Source organism: Ascidia mentula, chromosome 6, assembly GCF_947561715.1.
Source record: "Ascidia mentula chromosome 6, kaAscMent1.1, whole genome shotgun sequence".
In the NCBI taxonomy this organism is placed as follows: domain Eukaryota; kingdom Metazoa; phylum Chordata; class Ascidiacea; order Phlebobranchia; family Ascidiidae; genus Ascidia; species Ascidia mentula.
In genome coordinates this window covers 7,179,183-7,201,316 of record NC_138571.1, presented here as the reverse complement: position 1 = coordinate 7,201,316, position 22,134 = coordinate 7,179,183, and the positions used below count along the sequence as shown (strand labels likewise).

The window sequence follows — 22,134 nt, the reverse complement described above, 5'->3', positions numbered from 1 at the left end:
ATATCTTAAACGTTATCCTCATTATAGCTATTACCATCTTGTTTTTATCGAGAAACCGAAATTCGTGTTTCAAGTTGATCAACTTGGTTTCTGACTATTTTTGAATCGCCGTGCACAAAATAATGGCCTGGCGCAGTTTCAAATTGTTACAGAGAAACCAAAGTTACAACAAAGTTCATAGCCATCCCCTGTGTATACATAATTGCATTAATTTTCGTTTACAAATGCATATTGTAAAAAAGAAAATGTACGCCTTCTTTGCGCCTTCTTGACCTCTTTCGCAATTTTTCCATCCCTAGGGCAGTTTACCCTCACACCAGTCCCTGTGTTGAGTGTAGAATAGATTTTTGTATCACACGTTTTAGGCCAGTGTTTTTCAACTAGTGGTACGCGACGGCATTCCAGGTGGTACGCGAGCACCTTTCCGTAATTTGCGGATAGTTCAAATTTAAAAACCGCATAAGTGATCCAAAAATGTTTATTACTTCATCTCCTAGGTTATTTGTAACACTTAACTATAGGTGGTACGCGTCGAAATTGTTTTACCTCAAAGTCGCAACCACAAAAAAGTTGGGAATCATTGTTATAGGCGAAGAAAATTTTAAGAACCAACTTACAGCTATAAAAATACAATACCTCTTGTTTACCGTTGCATGGGGCAAATTCATCTATAGATACGCTTTTCTGCACCCGGGGTAAAACCATTCGAGAACGTTCTTACAGTGACGCCATTGCGTTTGGATTGTTCCAGATAACAACTTGACGAAAGACGTTTGCCTCTTATTGAACTTACAGTGTGCGCATTTGTTTGTCATGCTGTACAAGGGTTGCACTACATCGGTTGTCACGAACATGTCGACTTCACCGCATAATACACGCTACGTGCGTTGTGTTGCTGCACGGCAGGCGGATAATGAAACTTCCGTGATCCTGCCGCGTTTGAAATTGAATCTTATTGCATCACACAAATGAGTTATGCCGAAACAGCGTATTGTTTCTCATGCAAATTACCGCCTAAAAAGTACAGGCATTTCGGTTTAAATGGGATGCATGAAATATTAGGTTACGAAATGCTTTGTGCTGCGTGATTTTGGAAAAACTGGCAAACATCCTTTTACAAGTGATCGTGTCTTGTTTGCATGATTAGGTTTTCTTCTGAACGTCCGGTTTTCCGCTTCTGCGGGATGACTGACATTTTCGTCGCTTTCCACTTGGTATTTAACGTTGCAAAAACTTTGTCCCAAACTCAATGAACTTTGTTTTTTCTACTGAAGTCATGCGCCCTTATTTATAAAATACGGGGTCAGGTGAGGTGGGTGGGATATTCATCTGGCACTCAACGACAAAACGTAAGCCCATGTTTTGAATTAACATGCTGTTTAAATTAAAGGCCAAGCAAGACTGCTGCCGAAACATTGACTTATTTTACATTAGTTTTGTTTTGATTCTGCTGTTCAAAACATACGTAAATTCGTTATACTTCATTTAACTTTTTCGATCGCTTGGCATGGTCTATATTGTCAATAAGGGTACGCCACACAGTGAACACACAACATAATATTTCTTTTCCAACTACTTTTGTATATTTCGGTGCCGACTAATTACCCACCTACAATTACCCACCTTTCTCACTAGTTAAGAACAACTGTACCATCAACAACTCTATATTTCAAAATTGTTAAAAATCAATCAACTAAAATCCAGACTACAAATTATATCTTGTAATTTTACCAAACACTTTAGCCGCTTGGTGTCGTTGAGGTGAGAAATAAAAGACATTTTTTCACGGATTTGGCCGATTGGTGGCGCTCCCAGCTACACGTCAGCAAAATTGGGCAACATTATGGTTTTGCACATCAAGAAAAGACTTCGATGTGAAAATTTATTTCAAAAAACAAATGCATATTTCAGTGAAAACACTTTAAAACGTAACAACATCGCTTTCATGTTCTCTAATTCATCACAAGCGCAGTTGTATGGCCTAAGTGTTTCAAAGGTTAAAATGAAACAAAGCAAAAAGTTTCAGTGCGTTATGAAAATGCTCTAACAGCCAAAGTAAGGAGAAATGTATGGGGACACCATTAACACCATTAATGTGAACCATACACCTTTCAATTGCTCATATCGTAAGGTAAGTATTGCCGCCTTCATAACACACACTTGACTGCTGATGGATTCGAACGCGCCTCGCACTCGAGGTTTTAATGGTGGTCGCCCTCACTGCCCCTTCACGCTTCAGAATTTGCTGAACAAACATTCCTTAAACGCCGCAAAGGCGACCAGGATAGCTCGAGAACGCGATTGATGATAAATCAGCTTTGGGCATTCTTTAGGGGCAAAATTCGCAGATAATGTTACGACTTCTACATTGATTAATTGAGGTAAATATTTGAACAAAGATCAGATTATCGGGAAACGATTTGTTTGAGAGAAGTGTGGGTGACATTGATCAATGACATGGGCGCAGGCAAAGTGTAGTTAGATCACTTATCAATTCGGTGTGATTAAAACAACAAGAAACTGTGGTTGTTGTGACGAAATTAGGTCACAAAACAAAAATAGTAATAAAGAATAAAAAAATGAAAAATTTTGCGCTGCTCTCTATAATTTATATTAAATTGGTAAAATGACATTTTCCGAAAGAACATGAAAATGTGAAATTTGTGATTTTATTTTGCATGAAATAATGGTTTTGACCCATCGACTAACTCGTGATTAATTGTTTGTCATTTTAACGAAATCAGGAAAAAAGATCATTTGCCGTAAGGCTAAATTGTTACTAATTATTGGGAATTTTGAAGAAACACAATTAAAAAAACGCATAGTCTATTTTGTACTGCACACTACAGAAGGAGGAACAATAATTATCTATGTATTCATATATAAAGGTTTGCGTTGTTTACGTTCCTTTAAAAGGGCATATTGCAACACATATCAAACAATACGTTCGACTTGGTATTGGGTCAACAATCAAACAATACGTTCGACTTGGTATTGGGTCAACCCTCAAACAATACGTTCGACTTGGTATTGGGTCAACCCTCAAACAATACGTTCGACTTGGTATTGAGTCAACCCTCAAACAATACGTTCGACTTGGTATTGGGTCAACCCTCAAACAATACGTTCGACCTGGTATTGGGTCAACCATCATAAACGTGAAAAATTTTTTTGCCCGGCTGAACATCAATGCCGGCATTTTATTTGTGATTGTTGCTACCACAACGTGTAATTTGATGTAGCGAGTTATAGGATATAGCTTGCGCATAATACTCCAGATATACCTAATATTCTTGCCAGCATATATATTTTGTTCTTGAAATATGCTATTTCTGTACAATAATCTTCTTTTCGTCTTCACTAGAAGAATATTTCCAACCTTATCCCATTAAAATTAGGCCTTTGGTAAGACGAAATGGTTGGAGCGCCGAACAAAAGCGCTTTCAATGTTTCAGCTGTATTACGCCATGAGATTTTTCTGTCACTTTTGAATTTCAAACAATAACACGCCTATCTCTGAGTGATATATATACTCTGCTTCTAGATGTATTTATATTTATATAAATATTATTTTTTGTAAATATAAAATGATACAAACGATGGGCATTTCATTCCAATTGCAATTTGTAAACTGTACAAAATATTTATTTTTCCTTTCTCTCTCTCTCTAGCGAATGCCCAATTATCATGAACGTATCCTGAGTTGGGAAATTAAAATTTAGTTTGTATCGCTTAAACTATAATTTCGAAGCAGAAAAAGTATCAAATGAATATGTACTATTTACTGTAAAACAATAGTTTGGGCCGAATAAATTTAGCAAACCGAATTTTCGGTGCATTGTTAATTGTCAGTCGCCAGCGATGACTACAATATTTGCTAACGCAATTTTATCAACATGGGTTCCACATTGTGCAAACTACCAGGTTTTTTTCTGAATTAAACTTACTTTTTTTTGGCAATATACCAACTTCGAAAGTGTGGGAAGCAACATCATTATTTGATGCAAATGTTTTTCCCTCCAGCAGTGTCCCTTTTTTCTTTAGGCTGTCTGTCAATCTGACGCCAGCGCTTTACAGAAAAACTTTCAATCCAAGCTCTTCGTCACGTTTTAAAACCACATTTAACGTCGTTTCAACGTCTAATATAAGCATGGTTGATTTACGTGCCAAAGTGACCATTGCCAGATAAATCGTATTACCGAGTTGCAGGGGGGGGAATTAAAGGCGGTGACCCCAAGGTGCAAAGCGTGAAAATGAGGTTAAAGAAAGCGCTTTAAAAGCTTTCTATTAAACAATGATTTCGTGGTTAAGATTTGTTGTGACAGGCATCTGTTAGCAAGGCCAACTTTCAAACAGAATTCAAACCTCGTAGGTTGTGTGAATGGGGGTGTGCAGAAAACGATTCAGGGGGGGCAACATAATTTTTTCTGTGATTTTTGTGTCTCGCATTCTACCCCCTTATTAATATGTGTTAGTTTTCATTTTCCAAAACGCCCCTATCCCCCTTCCGGACGATGGCTGTATGGCCACGCGCCTTTTTTTCTTTAAAACCATTCAATTTATCCTACCGGCGCGACGTGCCATGGCACACGAGTGTGTCGTGAGGCGATGCTAGAGGTGTGCCGGACTGCAAACTATTACCTGCCAAATATTTTTATCTCAGACAAATTTGAGCGCTACAACTGGAAAGACCTGGGCGCAAGTTTGGTAAAATCGGGCCGGATTTAGAACGGATCATTTCCACCGTAATTTGACTTTCTGCATAATTCAGACTTCGGGTTATGGGAAATACAGCGGGCAACTCTTTGGCAACCAATCACAAGTTCCATTGTTGCGGTTGAAGTGCTTTTGCGCTTCATATTTGGCAAAAAACTTTGTTAAAAAGGAATATCAACAAAATGAGAAAATAAATTAGGCACTTCAAATCCGATAGAGCTCGTTAAATTGATCTGTCATATGATTGTGTAAGACAACTACGCAACGCAGGTGCAGAAGACAGAGTTGCAGCAACCTAACCCATACGCTTTACCACTTTAAACGCAGGAATTTGTACGCAATTCTTACGCAAAGGAAGTGAAGCAGTTTATAGACTAGAAACCTTTAGAAAACAGTTAATGGCACTGTTACGCAGACCGACGTAACAATGGTGTAAACGTGTGGGATTACATTTACCTTGTTGTTACGCATCCAGCTGCAAATAGGGATAACTTTACTTGGTTCGAGGGTTTTTTTGAAGGTGTACTTTCAGTTGAATAATAAACGTTAAAAATAGTATTTGACTGTCATTGTTTGAATGATGACCAAGCAAATTGTTTCAAAAGTTTAAAAGTATTTATGCAGAGTTGTTTACAACAAAAATAAGAAACTTGTGGATATTTTGCAATTAGAATTTCGGAAAAATTATTTCAGAAAAGTTATTTACGCTAAAAAACCTACTGGCTATCGACAGTTCCTTATTTATATTTGAGATTATATTTGAATTAAATGTTGACAAACCTAATTATGCAAAAGATATTTTCCAATTTAGTCTTGTTTATGTGTTACTACTATGAAAGTAGTGATCGCAGGATCGTCTTTTCCAGGTTTTGGTTTAATATGGATCGAAATACATACAGCAAAGAAGTCATTTTAGGAAAGCTAAGACGATTTGCAAGAGATCATGTGACTCGAGGAGAAACAGTAGAAATGAGGAGGTGGTGAACGATGGGGCGTGGGCTAAATAGGGCGTAACGTCAGCACTTAACGGAATGATGCGCAAACATAAAGTAAATGCGGAAAAACAACCCACATAGACCTTAAAAAGCTACGTTAATGTGCTGAAAGTGAGGCCGTCCTTTACTCGTAATGGAAAAGTTAACTTCGAAACAAATAGTTGGCAATTCGATGGTGATCTGTTTATTTGGGGCGCACTTCAAAGGTTAAGGTCAGACAAACAGCGATGAACTTGTTCCTACTTTCACAGTCACGTTTTGTTGAAGGCACGAACAAAACGGACAGAACAACCATTGTCTCCTCGTTGATGTCGTTCATTCCTTAGGATTGACCAAAAATAATGGTGTATGTTTTGTCCATGTTAATATGATTGCAAGGTCATCGTTTGCAGTTAAGGTTTTAGTTTGTTGTTATGCTTGAGTAAAGTAGGAAGAAGGAGTTCTATATAGGTCAAAAAATGGTTTCTGGACACTTACGAGAGATACCTTGTCTATCAAGAGATGCTTTTAAATTTTATTGTGTAAATGTTAGTATGTTTGTATACATGACACATTACTGTAATAAACAACCGTGTAAATGCTATTTATCTGATTTGAATTCAGCGAATGATTCATAAATGTGGTAGTGTCTCCTAAACGAAACTAAAATACGAAAGGATTTCCACTAATTGTTACTTTAAATTTTTGTGGGAAATGACGTTGCGTCAACCATACTTCTGCACTTCTGCACTTAAACTTTGCCTAATGTGCGACACACTCGTACATCGACCACATGAAAACCTTGTGGGCTGTTAAGCCTTGTCGGTGGGAAAAAGAGCTCGGCTGCGTCTGTATATAAGCGCACGCATTCTCCGACAAGAACGCATAAAAGTTGGCCAGGGTTTGAAACTTCAACAGTGAGATAAAGTTTTGATGAAATTTGCGAGGGTTTTACGTTGTTATTTTGCCAAACATGTTATTTACCTATTTATAAGGGTGAGGGTTTAATAATGATGTTTATGCGTTTAGTTCATAAAAGTAAATATCATTATATGCATGCACTTAATACCTTGCGTATAGATTGCCAGTACATGTGTATCACAACTCAGGAACTATGTCACCCAACTCATTTATTTTAATTGCATTTAAAGAAAGGTAGAGATATTTTCAAGGACATCACGCAGTCCGTCGTGATTTCGTGTCGAACTTTGAGTTGTGTTTTTTGGAGCAAACGCAGATGTTTCAGCAATCATCGTTCATTGCAAGTGTTACGCTAAATATGTTCGAGGAAAGCTTCCGTGATTTATAACTTGTACTTTTCCTGTGCTCAGTTTGTGTAGAATTTTTCCAGTTGACTGAATTTCGGTTTACGAGGGACTTCCCCAGACGTCGGCTCTATTGAAGAATGCACTTGACTAAAGTTCTCGTGTTTGTCATTTTTATTGTTTGTGTGCAACCTTCGCGATCCACTAAGCCATGTAAGTAGAACTTAAAACAATGCCTCGGTAGGGAAAGCAAGCTTTGCTTATTAGTCAGACATAAACAGACAAAAATTATCTAAGTCCTTTGTACCCAAGAAATATAAAAAATACCTCCTTTGTATTTAAATGTAAACACAAACAATTTTTTTACAAATAAATCTGCTGACTTCAATCTGAGCCTTGTTGCTTCATGATATATGCAAACCAAAGTAATTTGCTGTCGCAGATAATAAAACAATGCCTAACCGAGGGCTAGATTCCTCTACAGCTTCTAAGCAAGTCGTAAACACAAACAATCTTTTCAGATAATCCTTGCTGTTCATACCCGTGCGAAAACTTGGGGGTTTGTTCGTGGAAATTTGACGAACATTACGAATGTGATTGTACGGGAACTGGATATCATGGAGTAAATTGCCAATCCCGTAAGTTGCTGTCAACTGTAATGCCGGTTTTTGTACGATAATTCATAAAAAAACAAAAACAAATTGCATTTAACGGGTTTTAAAATCATGGATTGCTGTGCGCCTACCTGCCTAGATTTTGTGCGTAGCAGTCAATTTTGCAAAAAGTGAAACAATCAATATTTACATTGCCATCATATTTGTTTAGCACCACGACCTTAAATCATAATCTCACGTTATGACATCACAATAAGCTTCACTTTTTAACCTGTTATTAACAGTCACTAAAAATCAAAATCAAATTGGCAATGTTAATGAATGCACAAACTAACGGATTGCGACAGCAAAACGGGACTTGGTTTGATTTAATTCATCGGTCGTGTGTTTGACACCACTGCATCAGAAAGTATTTTTTTCTCGGTTTGTTTATTGGCCCAGTTCCATAATATTAATCTTGGTTGAACTACTAATAAATATTTGTCTTTAGCTTACTTTTCAACAAGAATAAAGAATCGGATTAAACCAACCAAATCAACTCTGCACCAGTTAACCATCAACTTCCCGTGGTTTTGGTCGGTTGTCAACAATATTTCGTCCTTACGGAAATGGTTCATGAAAACTGTGCTGAAAAGTATGTGACCCTAGTTTCCCGTTTATTGTTGCAGTAGAAGATGATGATTTCATCACAGTTGTGTTACACATGGAACGATCATATTGCTTGAGTTGTGTCGCACAGGGTAACTACGTTCGTGTTGCATTGTGAAGTGATCATCTGATTTGTCTGCTCACTCACGGCTTTAAATGTAATCCCGATACCACATAATGGGGCAATTGTCGTTTGGTGGAAAAGAAAACTGTTTGTTGTTGGCGAAAAGCATCGGGCAGTCAATTTCGTCACAAACCATTTGCACGAATATGTTGAATTGGAAAAATATACTTTGAGAAATATAGAATCTCCAGCGTCATTAATAATAATTTGCAACAATTAGAAATGTCGTTTGTGACTAAAAAAATATACTTGCGTTGTACAACATTTTACAATGCTTGAAATGTGTGTTTAGTTCGAATAGGAGTGGTTCCAGACCCCTCTCCTTATCGCGGATTCGACGACTATCCATCATGGCAGGGATATATTAACAACACAATGTATGTGAGAACTCTACCCCCTGTTCCAAGTGGTTGCCCAACACCAATGGGTGTAAAAGGTACGAATTCGGAACAAGTTGTGCTGTCGCTACCTTTGCAAACCGCCAAACAAATTTTATGTACGTTTTATTTTGCTTATTTTACTTATTTGATTTGTTTCTGTAAACCTTATGTATCAAACAGAAACACTCATATTGATTTTAAAAAGTTATTTTATAACAACAACCTTTATTTAGGACCAAAGAAACTTCCAGATGCTGAAATGCTCGTGAAAAAACTATTCGCTCGCAAGAAGTTTGTACCTTGCGAGGAACGAACAAGTCTCTTATTTCCGTATTTCGCTCAACATTTTACTCATCAGTTCTTTAAATCAGATTGGCAGAACGAAATGCCATATCAGCTGGGAGACCACTCAGTAAGTTGTTGTTGTGTAAAGTAGGTTTAATTCACTCATGATAAACAACCACTGCCAAGAATACATTTATTAACGCTAACAGAAAATCCCCGATCTAATCTAAAGACATTAGATAGGTTTCTTTCAATTTGTGCAACATTTGATTGTCTGTTTCTGTCTGTATACACCAATTTAATGTAATCAAAACAATAGTTTTCATTTGGTAAATAATAAAAAACTTAAAAAGTACTTAAATGTAGGCAATGTACAAGGAAGTCGCAACGCAGTTGTCACAAAAAAGTTTCTGTATAATTTGTACCTCGTATCATTTGTAACAGTTTGTCTAGATGTGTCCTATACATTCCTTATCCCTTCTGACGATGTCGTGAGTCTGCAATGAAACTTAGTTTGGTAAAATCTATAACCGTATCTAAAATCAATGGCATGGGGTATATTGAGCCCATATACTTGTTTTTTTAGTACTAACGTAAATTTTAGAACCTCTTTTTTTTAAATCTCTGACCTTTAAAAGTTGTTTAGCGCTGAAAGTTTACCGTCAGTACAAAACACTTAACGAACCCATTTCACTTGTAGGTTGATATGTCGCAAGTGTACGGAGGTAATCTGCAGAGGCAACATGAACTTCGAATGCACAAAAACGGAAAACTCAAGTACAGCGTCATCAACGGGGAAGTTTGGCCTCCGCTTGTGACGCAAGCCAACGTCACAATGAAAGGGGACGAACATATTGACCCAAGTTATCGGTTTGCCATCGGCCATCCTAATTTTGCCGCCATGCCTTCTTTTTTGGTGTTTGCCACTGTTTGGCTCAGGTATATATGAGACAACGTTTGCATACTGTCCCGAAAGTATGTTGTTATATAAACAATGATATTAAGTTTGGGTGAAAAATGAAATTTGGAATGCGGTTGGTTTCTTGCGTGTAACGGTTGGAAGATGGAATGTGTTGTTTGTTGTCAGGGAACACAACCGCGTTTGCGAAATTCTTTTGAAGGAAAATCCGACTTGGGAGGATGAAAGGTTGTTTCAAACAGCTAGACTGATATTGATAGGTGCCGGTTTCTAATTATGTTTTTAAAAAAAATGTTGAAACTTTTAATATGGTAAAAAAATTTTTTTAATGACAGATTGATGATTTTTCCCATATCACAAGAGAAATAAACTAGTTTTATGTTTTTAGGCGAAACAATCAAAATAGTTATTGAAGATTACGTGCAACACCTGAGCGGGTTCAATTTCAAGCTTCTATATGATCCTGAATTGCTGCATGATTCCCGTATTTCTTACATGAATCAGATACACATGGAATTTAAATTCCTTTACCATTGGCACGCCCTTTTTCCCGACTACGTAGAAGTTGGAGATAAAGCTTACAAGCTTAGGAACTTACTATTTAACCCGAAGCCGTTTGTCGATGGCGGGCTCACCGCCGTTATTGAAAGTTCCACCCAGCAATTTGCTGGAAAGGTAAATGGAAATCACGTTATGGTCGACGTTTGCGTTTTGCGAAATTTTCATTGTTAAAAATGACAGATAGAAATAAAAAAGTGCAAGCCTCTTGATTTCATTAAGTCTACTTTCGAAAAAAAAACGTTTTTTAAATTAAATCCTAAACACCCGGAAACGCTTAACCGGTGAGTTGCGTGTTATATGTACACGTTTCATCCATGTTTTTATAACCGTTTGATGGCCTGACAGAAATTCATTGGGCCGAATTTTTTTATGGTTTGCTAGCGTACAGTAGTTTTCTATAAACTTAACAAGTAATTTACCACCAGATTCTGGCTGGACAGGGCAGTGGAACTCTTCACGTTGCGATACAGGCATTGGAGCAGAGTCGGAAAGTTCGTCTTCAGCCGTTCAATCACTACCGGAAGAAACTGGGATTAAAACCGTTCACCTCGTTTTTGGAGTTTGCAGGTACTAAACATTTCTCTGGTTAAAAACGATTAATTTTTCTAATTAGAGCTATGTCCGAAAGGACTGCGTTATGTTAGTTGAGCAATTTAGAGCTTTGGCATTTTTCTTGGGATCATACGCTTCAAGTATTTTTCATCTAAAACTTTATTGTATAATATTAATTTTATTGCAGCTAACAGTTTAGTTTTGTTAAGATTTTGAAGATGTTCGTTGTAATTGAAGCTACTACTGTTGCTTGATAAAATGCTTCACGTAACTTGAATGCGCACCGATTGCTTCCCACATGAGCGTTTGTTGGAAAACATCATCACATCTTTTAACATACCCTAATGCTTTACAGGTGACAAAGATGTCGCGGAAAGTTTGGAGGAGATGTATGGAGATATTGATGCGCTCGAAACATTCGTTGGTTTTATGTTAGAGAAAAGAAGAGAGAAGCAACTATTTGGAGAAACTGTCACAGAAATTGGAGCTCCATACTCACTGAAAGGTGAGTCGTATGTAAACAGCGACACCGTGCGAATGTTTTGTTTCAAAATAAATCCGCTGTCGGCGGTAGAGTAGCGCACAGGAGTGTGTGGTTTAAAGTCATTTTTTGATGTCACTGCTGCTTTGCATAATGGTTTTCCCATAAGTTTCAATTAAAGTCAGGTTAGGAAAACACAACAATTAGAACTCACCTGCGATCTTATGTCAAATGCGTTATTCATACAGGATTTCCCATCATAAATAATATTGTTAAGACCCGACTTCACGCTCATGTTTGGCATATAGGTCGCAAAAAGGTATTTGTTTACTAAAGTTTAAGAATGATTTTTTCAGGTTTGCTGGCCAACCCTATAGGTTCACCCTCGTGGTGGAAACCAAGCACCTTTGGTGGAGAAAGGGGATTCCGCATAATTAAAACCACAACATTAAAGGTAAACTTGATCATATTTGTGAATTTCGGAAGTGGAATAGTAGAGAAACGGGAATATAAAAACAAATTTACATTCTTACAAACCCTCAAGTGTCTTTATCACTCAATTCACATTTCAATTGTATCTCATTAACAGAACCTGATTTGTCGCAACCTGATTGACTGCCCTCTGGGTTCCTTCAAAGTGCCGGACGGTGTACTTTATAATCCAAATCCCGGGGTAACCAAAGGTGACAACACATCTCGAATTCTCATAGCTCTTGACGCAGGGGTGAAGGTGACGGATAAGTTGGATGACGTCCACGAAGATATAAGAAGAGTTGAAACAAACCCACCACATTCCAGCACGAATCCGAAAACAGAATTGTGATTTAGTTGCGACGTTTTCATCAAAATTATTCTTATATGTTGTAGCAGTAGTGATTTAAATGATTACAGTATGTATTCTGTTGCACAAAATGATATGAAATTTGTTTTTCATTCGTTTAGTGTGATTCGTATACAGGACACGCGGCTAACACTTTCAAGTCATTTCTTTCTCTTTTTGTGTACGTTTAGCTCTGTGTATTGTAGTTTTTACTGAGCGTCCATGCAATACTTCCCAGATAGATCGGAAACACATAGTGGGTGACTTTATTAAAAGCCGTGGTCGTATTTTTATCAATTATATCCATGAGGATTTATTTGCACGTCAGAGCATGAAGAATCAGTAACGCCACATCGTACGTGTAATACATCAACGTAATAAAGCTTGGGTCGGTGGATCGTGGCGGCGCAGCAAATGGCGGCAACATATGTTGAGATCAGCGGGAAAACAAGCGACAAGAAGTTGTTGATCTTATGTACAGTATTACTGCGTGTATATTGGACCTTTGAGAGTGTTGATAACACACAACTGTAAACAATTGGCACTGTTAGGCTTTGGTGTCCCTGTTTTCGCTATTTAGAGTTAACTTGTCACTGACCAAGGTTCTGGGTTGTAATCTGGCAAAATGTGATTTAGGTCCTGAAAAATGACAAATGTCAGTTTACTGTAGCTGTAGGTGGTTTCCACAGGCCAAGCAACAGGTAGTGATCGGTAGACAAACGTGACAGATCACATCCAGATGTCAGGAACTAAAACTACAGTGAATGACTGGGTAGAGGGCTTCGTTTATACAATATGTAATATGTTTGGAGACTTTGGAGGATATTAGTAATTACGTCAGGATGATGACGTGTTTATTTATTTATTTATTTTGGGGGGGCTGTAATTTTTTGTAGTCACACTGGCATTCCACTGAAAATGTCCTGCTGTAACTAATAATCAGCATTTAATCAAAAATAAGGAACTTAAAATAAGAAATCAACGCACCTGTGTCGAATTGAACATGTTTCATGCATAAGAGCAGATTTGTGTTTTCTAAGGCACTGCCCAGTAAAACAATTCTCAAAAAAGCACGGTGAACCCAGAGTATAATAGATAACTTTATGTATAATAATAAATTTATGTAGAAGCATAATATGAAATAAATATTTTATCCAAATCTGGAATTAAACTCCCAAAATGGAACAAATTGAACGCTGTTGTAATTTTTGGTGATACTTTTCTGTTGTATTTATTTTCATTTTCTACTTTTAGAAGTTGTTATAGCTTAATTTTTTGACCACCTAACAATGCTGATTCAACATGCTACACTTATTGTTGTGTTTTCCGCTGCTCTAGTTTCCAATTCAATAGCAGAGAGTTGTAAGTATTGGTGATACATTCAATCGTGTACAAACTAATGAAAACATGTGCGTGTGTCACGTCGTCAAAACTAGTTGCATCATTTTTTTCAAACGTGTCTTGACAAAAGTTGCAAAACAACATTCTTTTCCACAGACGATCCATGCTGTTCGTTTCCCTGTCAAAATGTGGGAGTTTGTTTGTCCTCGGGAAACAACTATGAATGCGATTGTACCGGGACAGGTTATTACGGCGATCAGTGCCAGACCCGTACGTGGTTCAATTTATGTAGAAATTAGTTTTAGATCAAGATGATTTGTGTGTGTGCAACTATACACCAGCATTGTTAATAGGTTTAACAGATAAATATATAACTACAAAATAAACACAACGAGAGTTACTCACAAAATAACTACATGTTTCCCAGAAGTAAACTCGTTTTTTTTTAAACTATTGTAATTCGCAAGAAGTTTTTGATAATCTTTTATGCAGCTTTCATCTCCACACGGGTTATAAACTCCCTGAAGCCCTCCAAGGAATCCATTTTCTACTTTAAAACACATTATCAATGGTTTTGGGACATTGTAAACAGTCTCATGCCGGTGCGAAGGTTTCTGATGAAAACTGTTTTACTCTGTAAGTACATGCGTAACATTGTATGCGTATAATAAAGTAAAGTTAAACTTGCATATTCTCGGAAACAAAAAATATATTTTATTTTAATGCAAACTGGCATAATCAATAAAGTTTCAGAATTTGTTATGTAGAGTGAATCATGTAGGTATACTGGGTTGTTATTGTTAATTATAGCCAATACAGTTTATGGCTATCCTCAGCTCATAAAAAAACATGTTCGCTTTCTGATTGTATTGCGCATCTTTCAACAAAAACAATTAAATAATACGAAAACCTTACTCGATATTTGTCAGAGTAAAACTTTAACTGCGGTAATTTAGCATTCGCTTCCTTTAAATAGTATTACCTTATTTGAATCTGCATTTGCAGCAAAACTCAGTTTCCTTCCTGAGCCATCTCCTTACATTGGAACGGACAGTTACCCTACATGGAACACATACACCAACAAAAGTGTCTATGCGAGGACGTTACCACCTGTCCCAGAAAACTGCCCCACACCTATGGGAGTTAAAGGTGACATAGGGCAGACATTCTCCAACTTTTTTGTTCAATTTGTGACAAAAACTGCAGTTAAACATATTTTGCAATTTTTTTCGGTGCGACCCGTAGTTAACAATAGCGTGAAATACGGAATCGCTCCTACAAAAGCCAATTTGTTCCGCGACCCTAAAATTACATTTCGAGAAGATCTTTCGTATACAGGGTTTACACACTGGTTCGTCCAGTGAGGTCGCACCTGTTGACTGTGGCACTGCGTTAACTTTCACACTAGAAGGCACACAGATATCCACTTTGTGGAACTATCGCACTATTGCAAAACGACTGCTTGGCTATCCGATAGTTCTACCGAGACCTTACAAGTCAGTGTGTTTTTAATGATTAGTATGGATCTTTTCGCATATATGATGTGCTTAGTTATGTGACAAAGTATTCATTTCTACCAACATGTACTGACAAATCTTGTAATTGTTTCTATATTTTCGCTTGTTTAAAACACGTTGATAACACCAGCAATTTTAGCATTGGCCGTTTCATTGTAAATGTTGGTTAGTGGTGTTATACTGCTGTTTATCACAGCTAAACTTGACAATATCATCGCAGGTCCAAAAGTATTACCAGACGCTCAAACGATGGCCAGAAAGCTGTTTGTGAGGCGGAAGTTCATCCCATGTCCAGAACATACAAGCGTCATCTTTCCTTTGTACGCTCAACATTTCACTCACCAGTTCTTTAATACCAAAAGCCCAGAGGGGGTTCCCCATCAGTTGGGGGGACACGCGGTAATTGTTGATTTTATAAAAACTAATTTTGATTCATTGAATATGTCTGTTTGAAATAAAACATCTATTCATACATAGCAATAGTACAAGCATGGATTTTCAAAATTGTCGATTCAGAATTTGTTTTTTTTCCTTTTAAGCAACTGTTCATCGAAATAAACGAGAACAAATAGGGCTTTATACAAAAATAGACGTGGTTTGTAAGATGTCAACAGAGGTGAGTTGTTGTGCAAACTGTTTCAACCTATCAGGTCTCATCACTGCAACTTGTAACGTCTTGTCGAGGTTGACGTTGATCCGTGAGGTACGAAACCAGGTAAGAATTACCGGTGACGAACCACAGTAGGATACACCATGGCCAAGCAACTGCTTGGGAATTTTGTAGCCGGCAAAACCGTCGACAGTCACAAGCTGCATTGGTGAGACCTGTTAAGTCGGAATCGTGTGCACAACTGTGTTCAGCTCATTGATCATTATTAGTTCGTTTCCTGCACGGCCATTTGTTTACTTGGCAAATTTACAATAAAGCTATCGGAAAAGAAAATCTGCTTAAAAATTCACCCTTTGAAGGTTTTCGTTCTAACACTCATATTATGAATATTTGACCAGATCTGTTTAACAAACTATGAAAAATGAAAAAGGTACAACATAAGCTAAATATTTTTGACAATTTTGACAAGGCATTAATATAAAACGTGCAATACCAGCTATCAACATGTAAACATGTAAAAGCATTTTAAAGTTTAATTATAACTACGGACATTTATATATATATTTCAGATCGACCTCAGCCATATATACGGGGATACCGATGAACGAGAGCGTGAGTTAAGATTACTGAAAGATGGAAAAATGAAATACAGTATCATCAGGGGTGAGATGTTCCCCCCTCTAATGAAGGATGCAAATGTTTCAATGTTTGGATCCGAAAAAGTTTCCCCAGAATATCGGTTTGCTTTTGGACATTCAGGATTTTTGGTGTCTCCAACTTTTCTGATATTCTCAACTCTGTTTTTGAGGTAAGCAGCTGTTTTTGTTAACATAGCTCCCATTTAACAAAGTTCAGAACATTCCTTTAGTGAATAGCTGTTTTTACTTTACCTGGTATTGTTGTAAAATAAATGCTGTCTCCAATACATACATCGATTAAAAGTGGTTGTTAAATCGTTGCTTTAGATTAGCAAGGAATAAATGCTGAATTCATGGGCAAAAAACTATGTTAGATCGAAAGTTGCGTCCCTGCATTATTTAGATTCAACACTGTGCAAAACAGCAAAACATCTTGATACGCATTTAAACTGGTGATGTTGTTTCTTTGAAACATGTTTTGGGTTCAGGTCTTACAAAATAATAACATAAAAAACTAACTGCACGCATGATGAAGCAACTTCCTGTCTATCTTCCGGTTCACGAAAAACATGTGGTTTGTAGACTGCCATGTTTTATGGTGGAATTTTTTAAGGTTGCAATTTCAACATACTTAGATTTGGTTGCAATTTCAACATACCAAGATTCCAATAAAACTGATTTGTTTATTCTTAACTATTCACTGTATTTAGGGAACATAACCGGATTTGTGATGAATTAAAGGAAATGCATCCAACCTGGGATGATGAGAGAGTGTTTCAAACCGCTCGACTTATTTTAACAGGTAACTAAACTGTGTGACGGTCCATGGTTGCTATGGGTGAGTAAACGTGAATGCAACTTATTATTGCTGTTAACTATTAGGCACACAAAGCAATTTCCTTTGACCCGGCCAAACATCCCGGCAAACTAAACAACTGTGTTGACCTAAGCTCTGCCCAAAAAGGGGGAATATTCCCTAAAATTATATCTCCCGTTGTAATTGGCCTAGCGACCTAAGGTTTTTAGCAACAGACAGCTTGAAGCTTAAAGTTTATTATAAAAAAGAAGAGTCTTAAATGAGCACTGGTAATCAACCTCCAATTCACAAATCTGTAGCCTTATTACAAGAAAAAAGCAATTTGTTCTTACGCAAATATAACTACATCTATGCCGCAAACCTTTTAGGCGTTACCATTAAAATCACCATTGAAGATTACCTCCAGCACATGAGCGGCTATAAATTCAAGCTCCTCTATGCACCTGACATTCTTCATGGCATGACATTTTCCTATCATAACCAAGTACATTCCGAGTACCACTTACTCTACAAATGGCATTCCCTGGTACCTGACTACTTTCGTATTGACGGCGAGGATATCGGTCTTAGAAGTTTGTACTTGAATCACTCCATGTTTGTTGAAAAAGGGATGGAAACTTTAATGAGTAACTTCGCGAAACAAACTGCTGGATTGGTAAGTTTTTAAAAATTGCTATGTGTGACTCTGTTGTCTGAACTGCAAAATTGTTGTTAAGGTGCAAGGCGGCAAAAACCAAGGCAGAGACACGATTGCAGTTCTAATTCAAAGCATCAAAGATGGAAGAAAGCTTCGAATTCAGTCATTTAATCAGTACAGGATCAAGTTTGGCATGTCACGTGTCAAGAGTTTTGCAGAGTTAACAGGTATGTTCCTATAAGCGTGATTTGTGACAAATCAAATCAACTTATCGGACGTAAAGGTGCTACGTACAACAACAAACGTGTTATTTATATTAGTATTGGCACCGATAAAACCATAATGGATATTCAGGCGCCAAGTGAAGCTGTTCTAACGTTGGTTGACCACCCTGCCGCGCTGGCCAAAGGAAAGTCCACCAAAATGCAAACGCAGATTTTGTTTAAAGAACGTCCTTTGAACCTATAATTGGCAAACTTAGTTGTCCTGAGGAACGTACAAAAGTGATGGTATCGTATCGTATCGTAGAACTTGTTGACGATAAATCAAACGTGTTGATGTAGTACACGGAGAGAGCAACACTGCAAATTCTGACACAATGACAAATCCGACGACAATAAATTGTTGGTTTGGTGCATATAAATATGAAAATAAAAAAGAAAAAACAGCAACAAATCATGCAAGCTACAGCAAATCGAAAAAAAACAAATGCAAACGTACAATGGCTAAAACAAGGGGAATTCAATTAAGCTGAGTGTCGATGTTAATGTTGCGACGAGAAATTTACGTGGAATTATCTTTAAAATAATGGCAGAGAGAATGAACTAATGGAAGGATATATGTCCTCCCATATTTGTGGAACCCTCTATTTTAGCGTGTGTAAATCGAATGTGGTTTGAGAATGAAACGAGCTGAAGGTTTATCGCTTGAGCATGTCATTATAAAAAGTGTTTAGTGTTTTAATTAACTAGACCGATCTCCCACTCCAAGCACCAATGGCGTACTAATGGTGACCATATATAAAAAATTAGAAAAATGCATTGTATCAAAGATGCTTTCGTAGCAATATAAACTATACAACACCACTCCACGCAAGGAAACAACATAAAATACAAGTGGTGACATAATTTGTTGCCTGACAAAATGTCGTAATTTCGAAAAATAACTTTACTCTTAACGCTACTAAAAAATTCCATACAATAACCAGGCCTTTGCACGGTGATAACACAACGCTTCAACAATGAAATAACTTCCAAAATTTTTATTCAAAGGGTCTGGGGTCACGTGCGAAACACCGGATATGTTTTGAAACAAGTTCTTTGCCATGAGAATGTGTCGTGGCTTTCGTGTTTACTTTTCGAATCCAAGCGAAATGTTGTAACTTTTTGAACTTGAATAATTTTTTATTCTGGCCAACCTTACCATGTGAAAAATCAAATTGCCCAAATACCAAAACTCAATACGCACATCTTTTTTACTGTCCAGATGGCTTGACGTTGACACAATAGTTTTAGCTCAAAAACGATTGCGTTTCGTCTTATTTGCAGATGACGAAGAAAGAAATGCATGCTGGTGATATTGATGCTGTAGAATATGTTGTTGGACTTTATTTACAGAAACGGTTATCTCATGGCATGTTTGGAGAAACTATAGCAGAAGCTGGACCTCCATATTCCCTTAGAGGTAACAACTTGCATATAGGCTACAATGAAGCGCGCACACGTGCGAGTATTGCGCGCGCATATTTTTAAGAGAAGATGTACAAGATATCATTTCCGTTTAAATCTAAACAGAGTGTGGCCTACTTACACAAAAACACAGGTTGTGATTGTTGTGGTTGACCAATTTGCTTTCCAATAATGATATTTTTCTTGTGAAAGTAACTTTAAAAAAGCTGAGTTTTTCGCTTTGAATAAAATGTTCATGTTTCTTCATTGATTTACTTCAGGTTTGTACGGGAATCCGATCGGGTCGCCAGCGTGGTGGAAACCAAGTACATTCGGAGGCGAGAGGGGATTCAATATTATCAAAACAGCAAGCTTACAAGTAAGTCAAAATTTTGTGTTTGAAATTCTATCAATTGTGCAATATAGCAAAAGCCCCAATCAAAAATACAGCTCTGGCTTTAACAAGTTTCTTCAGTTTAACCTGGCACACGTTTTTTTGGTGTCGAACCTTACCAGCGATAGCGGCACATGTCGGTTCTGTTTGCCACATGTTTGTTTCTGAGGTTTGGTCGTTTTAATATAACCGTGCTTGTTACGATTTATTACTGGCCTCAGCCTACAATGCCGGGTATGTTTCTAAACATCTACCCTACATAAATCAGCATTGACATAAAAATTTCAAGTGAGGTTTTCTAGTTTAGCACTGCTTAAAAATAGTTATTTTTTTAAAAAACACGAGCTTTTGGCGATACCCTTTTGCCTTAACCTTTTTTTTAAGCAACCAACGAAATGAACAAAATATGTAAACATTATTTTTCTTTACAGAAGTTGGTTTGCTTAAATGTTAAAGGCTGTCCCAAAGTTTCATTTCGTGTACCTGATGGTGAAGAGCAAGATCAGTCTGAAACAAAAGACAAACCACAAAACGAGAGTAACATGGCTGATGAAATTATGAAGGCGGTAAGCGGGAAAGATTATCAATCGGTAGGTGGCGGAAAAGAGTTTACAAACGACGTGATGCCACAGTCCGCCAAACAGGAATCAAAACCAACAGGGAATGCACCCGTAAAAACCAAAACTGAATTATGATCATGTATTTTGTGTTAGGTGACTGGTATTGTACATGCAGTTTAAAAACAGTACAAAATAAAAGTGAATGCATTCTGTTGTTCAATTAGAAATGTTATGAACCATTGTAATAATTGGCTGCAGTGTCGTTTTATTTTTTTTTGTTTAGCGTGGATTGTGTTTGTGTGCAGGACTTACGACTTATACTTTTGTAATGAAGGTTTTCGAACTTTATGTGTTGTTATAAGTTTAATTCCTTGTACATATGAATGGTATACTCTCGCTAATTATCATGCATAATCAAAAAATACTAAATATATGCATTGACTTGAGTCTGAATTGACAGCATGTAAGTTGAAATCCTAATTTGACAGTCTGATCGTTTAGGTAAATTTACACAAAACAGTCAATGAACCAGTTTTCCGGTACAGAACTGATATTTGATGCCTTCGGCGAAGCTTAACGTACTTCAGACTTTCCGCCTCCGTGCAGTTTACCATCTGTTGTTTGCTTATGACATTTCTATCTGTCATCATTTTCATTCTTTCGTCAAATAAGTTTCAGAATAAGAAAAATAACTACTTGACTCCTTTGCTGGTGCGTTTATGAAGTAAAGTCATCGTTACGTTGTTTTGTAATCAATTAATTGTTGATCTACAATTAATAATAACCTGACAAAGTGTTTATTGTTTTTATATTACCTTCGGAACATGGTGCATTTTTGGTTTTAAGTCGAAAAGGAATGCGAAGTGAAGTTTACGCTATGGTAACAAGAAGCATGACATTGATTTGATGTTTACTGTGCATCACAAATTTCCAAACCTAGCCTAACAACAAAGGTACATAAATTACAAAGTAACATCAAATAGAAATTAATATTAATACACACTAATTCCAACCTCATGTTCAAAATCGTAAAAGATATATTAAAACACAGAAGTATCTCAAACCATTAGACATTTCCAGGTCACTTGCTTGGTGTTTGTTGGTCACATGATGGAATTATGCAGCGTAAATGTTACCTTGAATTACACGCATGAGTTGTTTGTCCTTATTCCCCGTCAAAGGACGTTGCGCAAGTCTTAAAATCGTACGAACTAAAACCATCAAGCACAAAATTCTTTGCAGGTGAGGTATAACCACCTCCTATCAGAAGGGAGAAACGGCTGTCATCTGACCCAATAAGGATCCACAAAAACACAGGTTGAAATATAGAAACAATTGCGAACGTTGGACTCAACTAGGAGATTGAACCCTTATCGATTTCGTGACAAAACAAGCCGTGACAATTTGGAAAATGCTGAAACACGCATTTTCTGTTAACCGCAAGCAAAGAATTGGCTGGGACTTGTTCAACCGAAGAAAGGTTTGTGGCGTTGTGGTGGTTGCGGCAAGCCAATAATGGCATGCAAATTAAACAATTGAATAAGTGGAAAGCTGTGTGCCTTCAAGATGGTTTTGCTTCACATCTTTAGATAAATGTATAGATGGTTAGTTGTA

General features: G+C 37.2%; 2 protein-coding genes across 2 annotated transcripts; both read left to right on the top strand.

Moving 5' to 3' along the window:
* Positions 1–7,025: 7,025 nt before the first annotated feature.
* Positions 7,026–12,626, top strand: LOC145905727 (prostaglandin G/H synthase 2-like). Its single transcript, XM_082993001.1, has 12 exons — positions 7,026–7,168; positions 7,477–7,593; positions 8,060–8,203; positions 8,634–8,777; positions 8,955–9,133; positions 9,707–9,945; positions 10,094–10,185; positions 10,314–10,600; positions 10,912–11,053; positions 11,394–11,543; positions 11,876–11,973; positions 12,109–12,626. The coding sequence occupies exons 1-12, from the start codon at positions 7,096–7,098 to the stop codon at positions 12,340–12,342; spliced, it is 1,899 nt and encodes a 632-aa protein (XP_082849127.1). The 5' UTR covers positions 7,026–7,095; the 3' UTR covers positions 12,343–12,626.
* A 991-nt stretch (positions 12,627–13,617) lies between these two features.
* Positions 13,618–20,655, top strand: LOC145907081 (prostaglandin G/H synthase 2-like). The gene is given in 12 exon segments (XM_082994516.1): positions 13,618–13,701; positions 13,837–13,950; positions 14,173–14,316; positions 14,686–14,829; positions 15,418–15,596; positions 16,377–16,615; positions 17,156–17,247; positions 17,631–17,917; positions 17,979–18,182; positions 19,456–19,582; positions 19,848–19,945; positions 20,392–20,655. Coding segments are annotated over 12 exon segments (1,965 nt in total). The 5' UTR covers positions 13,618–13,628.
* Positions 20,656–22,134: the final 1,479 nt, after the last annotated feature.

Bases quoted from the DNA above. Each gene is read 5' to 3' on its own strand.
- LOC145905727 (XM_082993001.1), top strand. From the start codon at position 7,096: ATGCACTTGACTAAAGTTCTCGTGTTTGTCATTTTTATTGTTTGTGTG. The intron at 8,204-8,633 runs GTATGTGACCCT...ATGTGTGTTTAG, and splicing joins CATGAAAACTGTGCTGAAAA to TTCGAATAGGAGTGGTTCCA. The intron at 9,946-10,093 runs GTATATATGAGA...GTTTGTTGTCAG, and splicing joins TTTGCCACTGTTTGGCTCAG to GGAACACAACCGCGTTTGCG.